We start from the raw sequence: 16,807 nt of genomic DNA on the forward strand, positions 1-16,807 counted from the left end.
AAAAATATTCATGTGTGATGTGCATACCCTCATCACTTATCAATCAACGTGTGGTCAATGCCTTAAAGCTGATAAAAGTGTCATACCTTTAAAAAGATTTGCCAATGTACAGTAAACCTTTGTGATTTATTTATATGTTATTTCACATAACATGTGCACAGAAAATTGGGTTCTCTTTGACAAAAAATGTCTTGAAATTTATTTCCCACATTAAATACTTACAGAGCTACCATATCATAGACTTACACGTATAGACTGAGTTGTGTGGCTGCAGATGTACTGCACATTACATTGACAAAATTGATTGCCAGCAATGACCTCAGCACCCTAGAGGAACGTCTGACGGTGAGGTCAGTAACTTTTTATTGAGAACCTCACACGTTGTGATGTCAGGTGATTATCTAAACGTACAAGCCTTTACTGCTGATATCTTTATCATAATGCAACAAAACACTTGAGACTGATCTATGATGTTTCAAACGCCAATGAAGATCTAGCAACCCAAAACATTTTAACAACATTCGAGCAGACTCTCATTATTGTGAAAAATACTGTAAATCTGTATTAATGTATCAGAAATGTGACTTTGCACAGGATAATCTTGACTTTAAAAATGATTATTCAGATTGAAAAATATTTAAAGTCAATTTGCCTTCAAAAGTTTCACCCCAAAAAGAATGTTTATTTACAAATCAATCACAAACTAAGGAGTAATATCTTCCCTAGAGCTTTGATATTATATCACGAATATTTGGAAGTTTCACATTGCGAAATTGTTGTTCAGGGTTAATCTGATTTTTGTATCTTTCCCCTCGGTGCTCCTCCAGGCTTGGACCCCAGTCTGGTGTCGATGTGCAAGCTGTAGTAATTCTCTGTGAAAAGAAAGACAAGAGATTAAATAGCTTATGTTTGTCATTTTTGGACTATAAACAGAATGTATGCTGGCAGTTTTACATTCTATGCTTCTTAAGGCTTGAATACAATATTGCTTGTTACATTGAACAGAAATTTTTTGGTATTGTTCCAGTGATCCAATTTACTGGATTTCTAACAGAATAAGTTCTGGTCATTCTGGATTCCCCACTGCTCGCAAAATACTAGCCCTCAAAATGTAGGAATTAATGGTAGATACCTCAGTGGTTAAAAAATTGGTCTAGAAATTGAATTCCCTTGTGTTCATTTTACAGGCATAATTGAGGTGTCAAAGCTTTCAATAATATAGATGACTTACATTGTATGCTTTACATCCTGTAGGGTATCTTTACCTGTTAAGGCAATGCTATGTTATTGCCTTTAGCATAAGAACTAGGTGTGGGGAACATACTAATAAGCAAAAAGAAAATTAGAAGGAACACTGACACTATGATATTGAAAGATCCAACAGCTGTTTATTTCAGCTCATTTACATATCACATTCATAGGCACATTAGGGCTTAGGCTAATATTAAACCATTTGGCTACAAAGAGTAGAATCTTTTCATCAGTGCGTAATGCTTCAGGTAACTCAATTTAACACAAAGTTAAAATCTTTATACTTTCAGGTCACAGATTATAGTGCTGAGATGATTTCATGATAAATGTATCTGGGAATTAGACTGGCATACTGATGGCGAGACATAATGTAACTTGTCTTTTCTTATTGTTTGTTGTACATTTAGAAGCCCAAAATGCATGTGCCTTCTCAGGAGGCATTGAAGATGAACACTTGAAACTTCTGCATTATTCATTGCAAATACAATCCCCCAAGTTCAAACGTGTCAAAAGTCTGTTTGTAAAAGTAGTTAGCCATTAACTGCAGCACGCACCTTATAACCTCACAAAGCTGAGAACTAATTTCCCGTGGTCATATCATTAACTTCATTAAAGGTGCGCAGATTACACTGCTTTATAGTGATATGTGATTGGGTAGGAAAGTAGAGTTGAGGTCAGAACAGCTACCATCACATTTAATATAAGAGCAATAGGCCTTATTCCTGCTCCTATTTCTTATGTTCTTCTTTTGTTCAATGCAAGAGATCAAAATCAATTTCAAGGTCATCATTCTTTAACCTCAGGAATCTGAATCAAATCCCAATAAGACATGTGGAATAATAACATTATTTGTTTCCCAAATGAGCACCCACATGTCCTGAATAAACATCATAGTGGTTTCAATGGATACAAAATTGGCAGCTTCAGGCAGCAATAAAACAAGAATGAGTGGTATAAAACAAATAAAACAATTTATTGTTGGATGCTCTTCAAACATGAGATCAAAATTGTTAGATTGAAAACAGAGCTCAGGACAAATGCTCTCCAGCTCTCTTTTATATATCTGCGTTCCACATGTCTCCATCACTTTTGCTTTAAAAAAATAGGAAAGTACTCTATACTTCTGTCCTGACATCCCAAACCTTATCTGAAACAAAACTAAACAATGGCAAATTGTGACCTTACCTTCCATAAGGTGGTGCCCTCAGCTTGGACAACTTTCACCACGGCCACAACGGGGATCCACATAATACAGAAGATGATCATACACCAGCCCAGTGCTATTGCCCAGACAGGGTATTCAACAGATCCGTATGTTGGTGGGGTGAATGTTGTTAAGGACCAGATTATGATAACCTGAATGAAATGAGAGATCACAAAAAAGAAATCAGATTTAGAGCGTCTATCTGTGATTCGATTGTTTTAAGTCGAAATCAGTAAAAAGATATCTCCTTACTGCCAGCAAACATGGAGAAATGAAAAACCAGCACACTCTCCACCACAGCCAGAAGAGCCAAGTCCTTTGCCCAATCATCATCTCAATGTCCTTGATGAATCTGTTTGCCCCTGTGAACAACAAGGAAGCAAAGAGTCACATTTTCCTCTGTTTTCAGAAGGTGATAAGGAAGGCAAGTGGAATGTTGGCCTTTATTTAAAGGAAATGTTGTATAAAAGTGTGAAATCTTGCCAAACTTCCGCAAAGCACTAGTTGGAACACAGATAAAATACTGCAACCGGTTTGAAGGACAGATATACCGGCCTTGGAGGCAACAATTAGAAGTTTCACATGGCTGATTCCTAGCATGCAGAGATTTTCTTTTGAGGAGAATCACAGAGCCATACAACTTGGAAACAGACCTTTCAGTCCAACCAGTCCACACCTATCATAATCCCAAATTAAACTAGTCCTACTTGCCTGCACTTGGCCCATGTTCCTCCAAACATTTCCTATTCATGTACTTATCTAAATTTCTTTCAAACATTATAACTGTACCCGCATCCACCACTTTGCCTGCAAAGTCATTCCACACTCTCTGTGTGAAAAAAAAATTGCCACGCATGTCGATTTTTAAATCTTTCTCCTCTCATCTTAAAACAGTCCCCCTAGTCTTGAAATCCCCCACGCTTGGGAAAAGACACTTGCCATTCACCTTATCAGTGCCCCTCATGATTTTACAAACCTCTATAAGGTCTCCCCTAAACCCCCTTCGCTCCAGTGAAAAGTGTTCCAGTCTAACCAGACTCTCTTTTTAATTAAACCCTTCATTCCTGGCAACATCCTGGTAACTCTCTTCTGAAGTCTCTCCAGCTTAATAATATCTTTTTTACAACATGGTGACCAGAGCTGGACACAGTAGATTGAGCAGGAATTCTTCAATGGGCAGTGGGCAGTCAAGGCTGGATTATTAAATACATTCAAGATGGGCAACATTTCATCACTAAGGGAATCAAGGGCTGTGGGGGAAAAGGCTGGAAGGTGGAGTTGAGGATTATCGGATCAGCCATTACCTCATTGAATGGCAAAGCAGACTCAATGGGCTGAATGGCCTATAACTGCTCCTATGTTTAATGATTTGAAAGTCTCATAGGATTTTCCAACAGGATGATCATTTTTCTTTTGTACGCGTCTATGACTTAACCTATTGGACAAGTAAAGGAAGCTTCTTTTTAACAGTCATCTTTTAAGTGGAGGGCACCAGAAATTTCTCACTAGGTTGATTGCTCCTGTTGAAGATACACTGAGACCAATGCTTCTTTCATTTATGGATGTCTTTATGTTTGTGTTGTGCTTACCATAGATCCAGCTAATCCCAATAAACTCCAGACCACCGATTATCAGGAGAGCCCAGCCAGCACAGAAATGATCAATTAAATTCACCCAGTAAATCCCAGCCTGAGGAGACAATGGAATTCTTTAAAATACTGTACATTACCATAAAACCAAAACTAAACAGTTTTTTTCCTTCAATACAAATTATCCAATATGAATTATGTTTCAGTAAAGTTTGGCTTGATGGTTAGGACCTCAGCAATCGAACTTCTTTAGATTGAACACTGAGATCAACAATTACTGACCTCATTTTGTTCCATTTCTCTTTGCAGGTTTTGACTGAGAACTTCTTTTTTTGCTTTCAGTTGGTAACCATTCAGGATCTGACCATTCACACCTTCTCCAGCCACATCTTGTATTACTTAGATACTATTTGCATTAGTCTTGCATTATGAACTCTTTGATCATTTAATCTTTCCTGTCTTCCACCCTACCTTAGATCTTCCTATTCATTCTAATTCCACATTCCCACTCATCATTTGTTGAAAACTGTTTCTGACTTCTCTGATGAAACATCATCAACCTGAAACATAAACACTGCTTCTCTGCTTTCAGATCTGCTGAGCACTTCCAACAGCTTTTGCTGAGAGTTTTGATTTCCAACATCCCTAGCCTTTAGTTTTTGCAATAATGACTGCTCTTTCATAACCTCTGGCCTTCTCTCACAACCTCTCGTGTCATCACAGGATGGAATTCCCAAAGGCAGTTGGTTGGGATCTGGTGGTGGGAGTTGGTTGGGGAGATATAAGATGATGAGTCCATCACCTTGCCCCGATTAAATCTGGGATGGCAGTAGGTTATGTGCAGCCTTCCTAACCCAGGCCTTTTGGGACACTTCAATAGCCTCTTCAGGGCCACATCACATCGCTATTAGGATTCTACAACCAGCAGCAGAGTTTGTCAAATGGGCAGACTTGAGCAAGCTGCCTAAAGATTTGGAGGAATCCCCCTTTGTTTGGTCATCAATGACTGCTCCCATGCAGGTAGATGCTTGCCACATTTAGATGGGAAGCTTTGATGTGTAATTTAGTGTGGCATGGTGCAAATGGCTGTGGTGGTGCTAACTACAAGATGTGCAGCAGCAGTTTATTAAGGCTGTGCCGACTGTATGCATAATCTCTACCAGCCAGAAGGATAACAGGAAGTGCACGGGTACAATGCTACATCCAAGTCCCCCTCCCAATCACACACCGTCATTGGGTTAAATTCTGGAACTCGCTATGATCCCAGCTAATGGTATCACCCCACGAGTCAGATCACAGGCAAGAACCCAACTTGATGGATCATAACTTTATTTGTTTTGGCTTTAGCAAAGTGGTGTCTCACTAAACCTCAAGTAAGCAATGCTGTAGCATTCCTTTAACAATAAAACAGAAGTTTAGTACAAACACAATGATTCAAAGTATCGACTTACAATTCAAATCCAAAGATTTTACACAGATGATAAAAATTATAGTTTCATTAATCCCAAACTACTGCTTGTTAAATTGAAAAGAAATAAACCAGTTTTGAATAGCATCCAAAACCTCACTCCTAGTTTAGTATCCAAAGCACCATTCATATATGTTCATAACAGTATTCCTGTATGGCGCACTTTAGTCAGTTTAAGTTATTTTGGCACTACAATTTTTAACCTGGTACTGCAATAGTATTTTCCTGAAGCTATCAAAATCTTGAGTTTCACTGCACTCCACTTCAATAACCACTTCTGTTTTTCTTTTAATCAGGTCAGGAACCAACACTAACTGTTCACTTTCAGTACCTGACTCACGATATCATTTGGAACGGTTGGGATTTATCTCCTGGCTGGGTGGGATTTATCCCAGGATTCTCTGGGAAGTCAGGGAGGATTTGGTACTGGGTAATAAACCCGGCCAGATGTTAGATTTGGAGGTAGGTGAGTACTTTGGTGATAGTGACCACAATTCAGTTATGTTTACTTTAGGGATGGAAAGGGATAGGTATATACCACAGGGCAAGAGTTATAGCTGGGGGGTAAGGAAATTATGATGTGATTAGTAAGATTTAGGATGCATAGGATGGGGAAGGAAACTGCAAGGGATGGGCACAACTATAATGTGGAGCTTAGTCAAGGAACAGCTACTGTGTGTCTTTGATAAGTGTGTACCTGTCAGACAGGGAGGAAGTGGTTGAGTGGGGGAGCCGTGATTTACTAAAGAAGTTGAATCTCTTGTCAAGAGGAAGAAGAAGGTTTATGTTAGAATCAGACGTGAAGGTGCAGTTAGGGTGCTTGAGAGTTGAAAGTTAGCCAGGAAAGACCGAAAGAGAGAGTTAAGAGCCAGGAGGGGACATGAGAAATTATTGGCAGTTAGGATCAAGGAAAATCCTAAAGCTTTCTATAGGTATATCAGGAACAAAAGAATGACTAGGGAAAGATTAGGACAAATCAAGGACAGTAATGGGAGGTTGTGCATAGAATCCAAGGAGATCGAGGAAACGCTAAATGAATATTTTCATCAGTATTCACACTGGAAAAAGACAATGCTGTCGAGGACAATACTGAGATGCAGGCCACTAGACTAGACGGGATTGAGGTTCATAAGGAGAAGGTATTAGCAATTCTGGAAAGTGTGAATATAGATAAATCGCCTGGGCTGGATGGGATTTATCCTGGGATTCTCTGGGATGCCAGGGAGGAGATTGTAGAGCCTTTGGCTTTGATCTTAATGTCGTCACTGTTGACAGGAATGCTGCTAGAAGACTGGAGGAGAGCAAATGTTGTCCCCTTGTTCAAGAAGGGGAGTAGAGACAACCCTGGTAATTATAGAGCTGTGAGACTTACTTCGATTCTAGGTAAAGTGATGGAAAAGGTTATAAGAGATAGGATTTATAGTCATCGAGAGAAGAATACGTTGATTAGGGATAGTCAACATGGTTTTGTGAAGGGTAGGCCATGCCTCACAAACCTTATTAAATTATTTGAGAGGGTGACCAAACAGGTGGATGAGGGTAAAGCGGTTTATGGTGTATATGGATTTCAGTAAGGCATTTGATGAGGTGCCCCACGGCAGGCTATTGCAGAAAACACGGAGGCATTGAATTTAGGGTGATTCAGCACTTTGGATTAGAAATTGGCTAGCTGAAAGAAGACAGAGGGTGGTGGTTGATGGGAAATGTTCATCCTGGAGTTCAGTTATTAGTGGTGTACCACAAGGATCTGTTTTTGGGGCCACTGCTGTTTGTCATCTTTGTAAATGACCTGGATGAGTGCGTAGAAGGATGGGTTAGTAAATTTGCGGATGACACTAAGGTCGGCGGAGTTATGGATAGCGCCGAAGGATGTTGCAGGTTACACAGGGACATAGATAAGCTGCAGAGCTGGGCTGAGAGGTGGCAAATGGAGTTTAATGCAGAAAAGTGTGAGGTGATTCACTTTGGAAGGAGCAACAGGAATAAAGAGTACTGGGCTAATGGTAAGATTCTTGGTAGTGTAGATGAGCAGAGAGATCTCGGTGCCCATGTGAACAATCCCTGAAAGTTGCCACCCAGGTTGATAGGGTTGTTGAGAAGGTATACGATGTGTTAAGTTTTATTGGTAGAGGGATTAAGTTTCTGTGCCATGAGATCATGTTTCAGCTGTGCAAAACTCTTGTCTGGTCGCTCTTGGAGTAGTGCATACAGTTCTGGTCACTGAATTATAGGAAGGATGTGAAAGATTTGGAAAGGGTTCAGAGAAGATTTACTAGGTTGTTCCCTGGTATGGAGAGAAGTCTTATGAGGAAAGGCTGAGGGACTTGATGCTGTTTTCATTAGTGAGAAGAAAGTTGACAGACTTAATTGAGACATACAAGATAATCAGAGGGTTAGGTATGGTGGACAGTGAGAGCCTTTTTCCTTGGATGGTGATGGCGAATATGAGGGGACATAGCTTTAAATTGAGGGGTGATAGATATAGGACAAACGACTGCCTGCAATGGTAGTAGACTCGCCAACTTTAAGGGCACTTAAATGGTCATTGGATAATCATATGGATGAAAATGGAATAGTGTAGGTTAGATTGGCTTCTGATTGGTTCCAGAGGTCAGCGCAACATCGAGGGCCAAAGGGCCTATACTGCGCTGCAGTGTTCTATGTTCTCTTCTTAGGAGCACTTCTCTGTACAGTCATCCTGTTCCAAGGTCTTCCCAGGACTAAAATACTACTCAAGTTAGAAGTGAAAATGAAAGTTTCTCTTACTCAGCCAAGGCTGCCTCCCCCAAGTTTAAACAAAACAGATTCCAGAACTCGCTCAGAAATCTTAGGTGTACATAGAGTCATACAGCATGGAAACAGCCCCAACTCATCCATGCTGACCAGATTTCCTCAAATGAACTAGTCCCATCTGCCTGCATTTGGCCCATATCCCTCTAAACCCTTCCTTTTCATGGACACTCTCAGATGCATTTTAAGTGTTGTAATTGTACCAACCTCCATGATTTCCTCTGGCAGCTTGTTATATATTCGCAACACCCTCTGTGTGGAAAAGTTGATCCTCAGGTCCCTTTTAAATCTCTCCCCTCTCACCTTAAACCTATGCCCTCTAGTTTTGGATTTCCCTACCCTGGGAAAAGAAGACCTTTGCTATTCCTCTTATTTATGCCCCTCATGTTTTAATTAACCTCTATAAGGTCACCCCTTCGCCAATCACATTCAGGGAATTAATTTTAAAAATTAACTGCCCCGTGCTTTATAAATACCCATACTCTATGAAAATGTAATATCTCACATAATTAGATATTGGACTACTAATTAACAATTTATGTTTTAACTTCTCTTCTGAATCAAATCACATATCATAACAACTAGTTCATACATGCATAAGTCTAGCCGTCTGTTAAGGGACTTTCCTACCTGTGTTACACAAACGAGGCCGCAAAGAAACAATAGTAAACAAGTCACAATTGACAGATAATGTCGTTTTGATTGCAGAAGTGCAGGGAACTGGTCATGCAAGCTTGTCATAATTATTTCTGGCATAAACATAAAATATATTGAAACTTGAACAGTCTCTACTAAATCAATGTCTTAATTAAGGCCGAGTTGCTATAACTGGAAGCATGCACACCACAGAATGTATGAAAGTAGATCTTTTTTAAAAATTGTCTTGCATTTTGCCTGAACTCAAGATGGTCCAAAGAGTTTCAGTGACGTGTAGGGATTGTTGTAAGTTCACTATTGGATATGTGCGCAATAAGTTGCCCACAAATAGCAATGATATGGTGACCTGATAATTTGTGATACTGGTTGAGTGATAACTATTGACCAGGAAACTGGGAAGAGCCCACCCTTTATGCTATGGTATGCATTGTTTCCACACAAGATGAATCCTCATTTTAGGGTTACTTTGATTATCTAAAAGACAGCAGTTCCAACAATACTGGACAGCTCAGCTAGGTCTGGGATCCTATCCTCCGCAGCAGTCTCTGGAGTGAGACTGAAGACCATCGGCTGCTGACGTAGAAATAACCATGGCAGACAGTCATGGTGAAATGTGACCAGCTTATTAGCAGTCCTTCATAACCAGAACATCAATTAAACAGCAATGTGTATTTAAATTAGATTCTAATGTATGTTCAGTAGCATTTCAACATCATGCTTCAGGCAAAGGTGAGGCCGTGTTGAAACTTTCTTTACTAGTTGTGGAGCTTTTTTCCTATTTTCTCCTGAAATAGTTCACTTCATTCTGCCTTAAAATACAGGAATCCTGTGAGAAAATATGACCTTCAAATATTGGGGCAGAAATTAGGCCATTTGGCCTTACAAGTTGGCTCAGCCATTCAATCATGACGGTCAAATCCCTCGAACTCAGCACCGCCTTCCTAACCTGCAATCTTCTTCCTGACCTCTCCGCCCCCACCCCACTCCGGCCTGTCACCCTCACCTTGACCTCCCTCCACCTATCGCATTTCCAACGCCCCTCCCCCAAGTCGCTCCTCCCTACCTTTTATCTTAGCCTGCTGGACACACTTTCCTCATTCCTGAAGAAGGGTTTATGCCCGAAACGTCGATTCTCCTGCTCCTTGGATGCTGCCTGACCTGCTGCGCTTTTCCAGCAACACATTTTCAGCTCTGATCTCCAGCATCTGCAGTACTCACTTTCTCCTCCAATATGTTTCTCAACCCCATTTTCCTGCCTTCTTCCCATAACCCTTGATCCCCTTACTAATCAAGGACCTGTCTATCCCTGTCTTAAATACACTCAATGACTTAGCCTCCACAACCTTCTTCGCCACTGAGTTCCATGGGTTCACCGCCTTTTGGCCAAAGACATCTTTCCCTCTCTCAGTTCTGAAGGGTCGTCCCTTCATTCTAAGGCTGTGCCCTTTCATCCTAGACTCCCCTAGTAGTGGAAACATTTTCTCCATGTCCAATCTATCCCAGGCCTGTCAGTATTCTGTAAGTTTCAATCAGATGCCCACCTCATCCTTCTGAACTACATCAAGTACGCAGAGTCCCCAACCTCTCCTCATAAAACAAAACTTTAATTCCAGGGATCATTCTTGCAAACATCCTCTGCACTGCCGGAGAAGCCAGCAGTTCCTATCTTATTGTTATTAGTTTGAATTTGTATCATAGAATCCCTACAGTGTGGAAACAAGCCGTTCGGCCCAACAAATCCACACCGACCATCCGAAGAGTAACCCACCCAGGACCATTCCCCAATGCTACATTTACCCCAGACTAATGCACCTAACCTGCACCTCCCTGGACACTATGGGCAATTTAGCATGGCCAATCCACCTAATCTGCCCATCTTTGGATTGTGGGAGGAAAACGGAGCAAACCCACGCAGACAAGGGGAGAATGTTGTTTTCCTGCAGTTTAATTTAAAGAAACAAATGAAAATTAAAATTGGATGGATCCTATAAATGGTGGTTATTCTTGGTCATATTTCTTCTAATCCCTTGGCTTTCCCCAGAAGCTGGACTGGAGCAATGTGCCTGAAATCCATTAACCTCTCCACATCGTCAGATCCTGTTCTGAGCTGTTAGCGTCTTCACTTCTGAATCTGGTAGTTTCTTAAGGATAGGGAATTGAGCGTGATCTGACTGAGTCAGTTAAAATGTTAAAAAAATTTGAGAGGTGACAAACAGTTTGTCTGGTGAGGGAATCAAGGACATGGAGTCGCAATTTTAAAATAGGAGTTGGATTACTCAGGAAGGAAATCTGGAATTGTGTTTTATCACAAAAGTACTATAAATCTGGAACTCCATGCACGCAAACTTGTGATTGCTGAAATAATTGAAGTTGTCTCGGATGAAATAGTCATGCCTTAGCATGGAAGGATAGCATCCAGGCATGTGAATTGAGGGGCGTGATTTATTTAGAGTCATAGAGTCATGGAGATGTACAGCATGGAAACAGACCCTTTGGTCCATCCCGTCCATGCTGACCAGATATCCCAACCCAATCTAGTCTTATTTGCCAGAACTTGGCCCATATCCTCCTAAACCATTCCAATTCATATACCCATCCATATACCTTTTAATGCTGTAATTGTACCAGCCTCCACCACTTCCTCTGGCAGCTCATTCCATACACATTCCATACAAGACATTTTATATCTTTCTTCTCACACTCTAAACCTATGCCCTCTACTTCTGGACTTCCCTACCCCAGGGAAAAGACTTTGTCTATTTATCCTAACCATGCCCCTCATGATTTCATAAACCTCGATAAGGTCAGCCCTCAGCCTCCGACGCTCCACGGAAACCAGCCCCAGCCTATTCAACCTCTCCCTATAGCTCAAATCCTCCAACCCTGGCAACATCCTTGTAAATCTTTTCTGGACTCTTTTAAGTCTCACAACATCCTTCCAATAGGAAGGAGACCAAAAAAAGTCATTAGTAAACAGGATTAAGGAGAATCCTAAGGCTTTTAATACATATATAAAAAGCAAGAGGGTAGCCAGGGAAAAGGTTGGCCCTCTCAAGGACAAAGGAGGGAATCAATGTGCGGAGCCAGAAGAGACACATGCTATATGTCGTTATCTGCCTAGGAGAAGGAATTGGTGGAGGATGATCTCAGGGAAAACAGCTCCAGCCTATTCAACCTCTCTCTATAGCTCAAATCCTCCAACCCTGGCAACATCCTTGTCCCTGAGATCATGCTCCACCAATTCCTTTCTTTTTCTGAACCCTTTTCTGAACCCTTTCAAGTTTCACAACATCTTTCTCATTGGAAGGAGACCAGAATTGCATGCAATATTCCAAATGTGGCCTGACCAAAGTCCTGTACAGCCAATTTGATTTGCTCTGGGAGCTAAGTTCTTGCTATTAGATTAGATTACATTAGATTACATTACATTACAGTGTGGAAACAGGCCCTTCGGCCCAACAAGTCCACACTGACCCGCCGAAGCGCAACCCACCCATACCCCTACATTTACCCCTTACCTAACACTACGGGCAATTTAGCATGGCCAATTCACCTGACCTGCTCATCTTTGGACTGTGGGAGGAAACCGGAGCACCCGGAGGGGGCTCACGCAGACACGGGGAGAACGTGCAAACTCCACACAGTCAGTCGCCTGAGGTGGGAATTGAACCCGGGTCTCTGGCGCTGTGAGGCAGCAGTGCTAACCACTGTGCCACCGTGCCGCCCACTAATTCATGTGTTCATAATCAAACAATAGCACAAAACACAAGTGACATAATCCTCTTTACATAGAAGTGGTGAAGTGAATGATGAAATTTGTCACTCTTACCTACAGTTGCAAATTGACTGTCGAGTCCCAGAGTGAACAGCATGATGAAAAATAAAATGGACCATAAAGGTGAAAATGGCAACTGTGTAAGGCCCTCTGGGTAGACAATGAAAGCCAAACCGAAACCTGAACAGTGGATAGAATTGAAATGGAGAAATGAATGCAAATTAAAAGTGATAAACTGTATACTGAGGGGCATTTATTTAATTGGAAAATAAAAATCTTGTATTATGGCATTGATCATTCCATAAGACTTTTTCAAAATGTGAAACTAAATGCAAAATTTAAAATCCAATAATAGTAATCAAAAAAAAGTAGGCCTGTATCTTTCCAAATTCACAGTGAGTTCGAGCATATGTGTGCAGAGACCTGGAGCTGGTTTTCCATTGTATTTTCTTATCTGGAATTGGAATGTGGCATAAAAGCCAAGGTGAACTGTAGGCCACTTAATGGGGTTTTTCTGTATTGACACATTAACAAAAGTGTGGGCAGATCCATCCTCACCACGCTCTGCCCTTCCTTTGCCTTGAGGTTAACACCAGTAATTGGAGAAAATGAGCTGACATACCCCAAGTTTCGAAGATGCCCCGTTGGCTGGGCCCCCAGCATAAGTTGTCAAGACTTTCACTTATTCAGAGCTTAACAGTGGACACAATGTGACCAATGTGGCTGACTGCTTTACCAGGTGTTCAGCCTGGCTTCAGTCAGCAGGAAAATGCTGGAAACTATTATTAAGGAAATCTTAATGCATTTGGGAAAGTATAGTCTGATGAGAACAAAGTCACCGTGTTTTTGCAAGTGATGTGACTAATCAGGGAGATAAAGAGTCCTGTGTATGTTAGCCACCTCCATAGATAGCCCAGTAATTACTGCAGCTATGTACGAAATACTTCATTTGTTAAACCTCTATAGCACAGGAAGGATGGTGGATTGATGAGCCCTGTATTAATTAATTCCTAGAGTCTTGTCAAAGCATTTTGAAGAGAAAGTGAGGTCTGCAGATGCTGGAGATCAGAGCTGAAAATGTGTTGCTGGAACAGCGCAGCAGGTCAGGCAGCATCCAGGGAACAGGAGAATTGAAGTTTCGGGCATAAGCCCTTCTTCAGGAAGGGCTTATGCCCGAAACGTCGATTCTCCTGTTCCCTGGATGCTGCCTGACCTGCTGCGCTGTTCCAGCAACACATTTTCAGCTCAAAGCATTTTGAGGTTTGTGTAAAGTTCTACCATACTATAATGCTTTTTATTATGTCTTGTGTTTCTGTTTGTAATCAGTTGTGATGTGGATCAGCATCTGAAGGTCAGTGAAGCACTAGGTAGAGAGTTCAGAAGGGAGGTGAATTCTGACCAAAAGCATTATGACTGGGGCTCATGTTAAACTTCTTTCTAAAAGGACTGAGGCAGTTTTAATGAATCGGGGACACACATATACACATTGGGACAGATCAGAGCATATCAATCGAATGGTCACCACCACCACCACCAGATTCCCTCTTAACTCAACTTTCGTGGACAATGATCTGCAGACATGTGTCAGTGGCTTTTTTCCTGCCTTACTAAGTTACAAGTGTCACATCCATTGCTGGCACTCAGTGACCTACCACTAAGATCAGAAAATGGCCATGTGCATGTGGGCTTGCTTCGCTAGGGTGGTGTTGCTAATCCCACAATTCGATCTGATCGAAGGCATTACCTTATATTGCTAAGGCACCAGGGTCGGAAAGGAAAATATCACAGTTGTCAAGGACACAGCCAGGAAAGCATGACTTGACATGGGAAGACATATAGTGAATTAACCATCTCATTAATCGACTGGTGTTGTGAATATGGGTTATTGCTTAAAGTTTTAATAACAGATTACCACATGAAGTGAAGACTGTATCCAAAGTTAGGTCCTTGTCACTAATATCTAAAGTATGGAGTCATGGTATAAAAAGGGCTGCATGGAAATGCTTGGGAATGAGAGACCAGTGAGCCTAATATCTGTAGTGGGTAAGTTGTTGGAAGTGATTCTGAGAGATAGGATCTACATGCATTTTGAGAGACAAGGACTAACTAGGGTTTTGAGTGTGGGATGTTGTGTCTCACAAATTTGATTGAGTCTTTTGAAGGGGTGACCAATTGATGAGGGAAGAGTGGTAGATGTTATCTACAGGGACTTTAGCAAGGCCTTTGACAAGGTAACACATGGTGTTTGTTGGGTAAGGTTAAATTTCACGGGATACATGGAGAGCTGGCCAACTAGATACAAAATTAGCTTGAAGGCAGCAGTCAGAGGGTGGTGGTGGAGGGTTGCCTTTCAAACTGGAGGCTTGTGACCAGCAGTGTGCCTCAAGGATCAGTGTTTGGTACACTCTTATTTGTCATTTATATAAATGATTTGGATAAGACTTCAGGAGGTATGGTTAGTAAGTTTGTGGATGACATCAAGATGAGTGGTACAGTGGAGAGTGCAGAGGTTATCTGAAAATGCAGTGAGATCTTTATCATCTGGGCCAGTGGGCTGAGGAACGGCAGATTGAATTTAATTCAGATAAATGTGAGGTGTTGCATTTTGATAGATCAAACCAGAGCAGGACTTACACAGTCAATAGTAGGGCCCTACGGAGTGTTTTGGACAAAAAGATCTAGCAAAAAAGGTTCATAGCTTCTTGAAAGTGAAGTCACAGGTACACAGAGTGGTGAAGAACAATTTCAGCATACTTGCTTTCATCCGTCAGAGCACTGAGTATACAAGATGGAATGTCTTGTTACAGCTATACAATGTGAGGCCACATTTGGAGTACTGCATACAGTTTTGGTCGCCCTACTATAAAAAGGATATAATTAAACTAGAAAGAATGTAGAAAAGATTTACTAGGATGCTACCTGGACTGGAAGGTTTGAGTTACAAGGAGAGGTTGGATCGGTTGGAACAGTTTTCCCTTGAGTGTAGGACTCTGAAGGGTGACCTTCAGAGATCAATAAAATCATGAGAGGCATAGAAAAGGTGGACAGCAGACAGCCTATCCCCATGGTAGATGTGTCTAAAACCAGAGGCCGTAGGTTTAAGGTGAGAGGGGAGAGACACAAAAGGGTCCAGAGGGGTAACTGTTTTCACACAGAGGGCAGTGAGTGTTTGGAATGGGCTGCCAGAGATAGTGGTGGCGATGAGTACAATTTTATCATTTAAGAAATATTTGGACAGATACATGAATGGGAAATGGACCAAAGACAGACAAATGGGATTAGTTTGAATTGTGAAAATTGAGCGGCGTGGGCAAGTTGAGCTGAAGAGCTGTGCTGTCAACTTCTATCAGTCTATTACTTTAAAACAGCATGACTTCCTTTTTAGTAATCTTATAGTCTTGAGATAATGGTGAATGAACATCAACAACAGTTTAATTGCCTGGAATTCAGAGATCTTTACTGATGTTTCAGAGATTGCACTTCGCTTACCCTGCTCACCACACACTCGCAAACATTGAGTAGAGCAATCTCATCTCTTCATTTGAGAAATACTGGCGCACAATACAGTAATTTGGAGTGCAGATACCTGACTGTGCAATCTCTGAGACAGGCTTGTCTTGTATATGAGCCATGTGTCCAAGGACGGAGAAGATGGTGAATCCAGCATACACACTCGTAGCACAATTAACAACACAGACAATGATGGTATCTGCGTAGCAGTTGTTGTGGAATTTGTTGTAGGATGACAGTGTTGTTAAGCCTCCAAAAGCTACTGCGATTGAATAAAAGATTTGTGTTGCAGCATCTTTCCAGACCTGGGAAATAGAATGTAGAATAAGTCAACAGTGGGAGATTTGGGTACAGTGCATTCCGTTGGTCAAACTATAGTAGCTATGAGGAACAGGGGATGATGTGAACATGGGTGAAGGCCGCAAATGCTGGAGATCAGAGTCTAGATTAGTGTAGTGCTGGAAAAGCATAGCAGTTCAGGCAGCATCAGAGGAGCAGAAAAATCGATGTTTTGCCCGAAACATTGATTTTCCTGCTCCTCGGATGCTGCCTGACCTGCTGTG

The 16,807-nt window shown here is 41.4% G+C and overlaps 1 protein-coding gene across 1 annotated transcript in view; it reads right to left on the minus strand.

Annotated features, from left to right (window-relative positions):
* Positions 1-669: 669 nt before the first annotated feature.
* LOC122557468 (sodium- and chloride-dependent neutral and basic amino acid transporter B(0+)-like) overlaps positions 670-16,807 on the minus strand; it is a 52,029-nt gene continuing 35,891 nt past the window's right edge. The window contains exons 8-14 of the mRNA XM_043705227.1: positions 16,321-16,549; positions 12,789-12,914; positions 8,933-9,051; positions 4,045-4,144; positions 2,708-2,817; positions 2,437-2,607; positions 670-872 (exon numbers count right to left, since the gene is read on the minus strand). Of these exons, the coding sequence (XP_043561162.1) occupies positions 723-872; positions 2,437-2,607; positions 2,708-2,817; positions 4,045-4,144; positions 8,933-9,051; positions 12,789-12,914; positions 16,321-16,549 (1,005 nt within the window). The 3' untranslated portion in view covers positions 670-722. The remainder of the gene's footprint in view (positions 873-2,436; positions 2,608-2,707; positions 2,818-4,044; positions 4,145-8,932; positions 9,052-12,788; positions 12,915-16,320; positions 16,550-16,807) is intronic.

The sequence above is a fragment of the Chiloscyllium plagiosum genome, chromosome 15 (genome assembly GCF_004010195.1).
Source record: "Chiloscyllium plagiosum isolate BGI_BamShark_2017 chromosome 15, ASM401019v2, whole genome shotgun sequence".
Taxonomy (NCBI): domain Eukaryota; kingdom Metazoa; phylum Chordata; class Chondrichthyes; order Orectolobiformes; family Hemiscylliidae; genus Chiloscyllium; species Chiloscyllium plagiosum.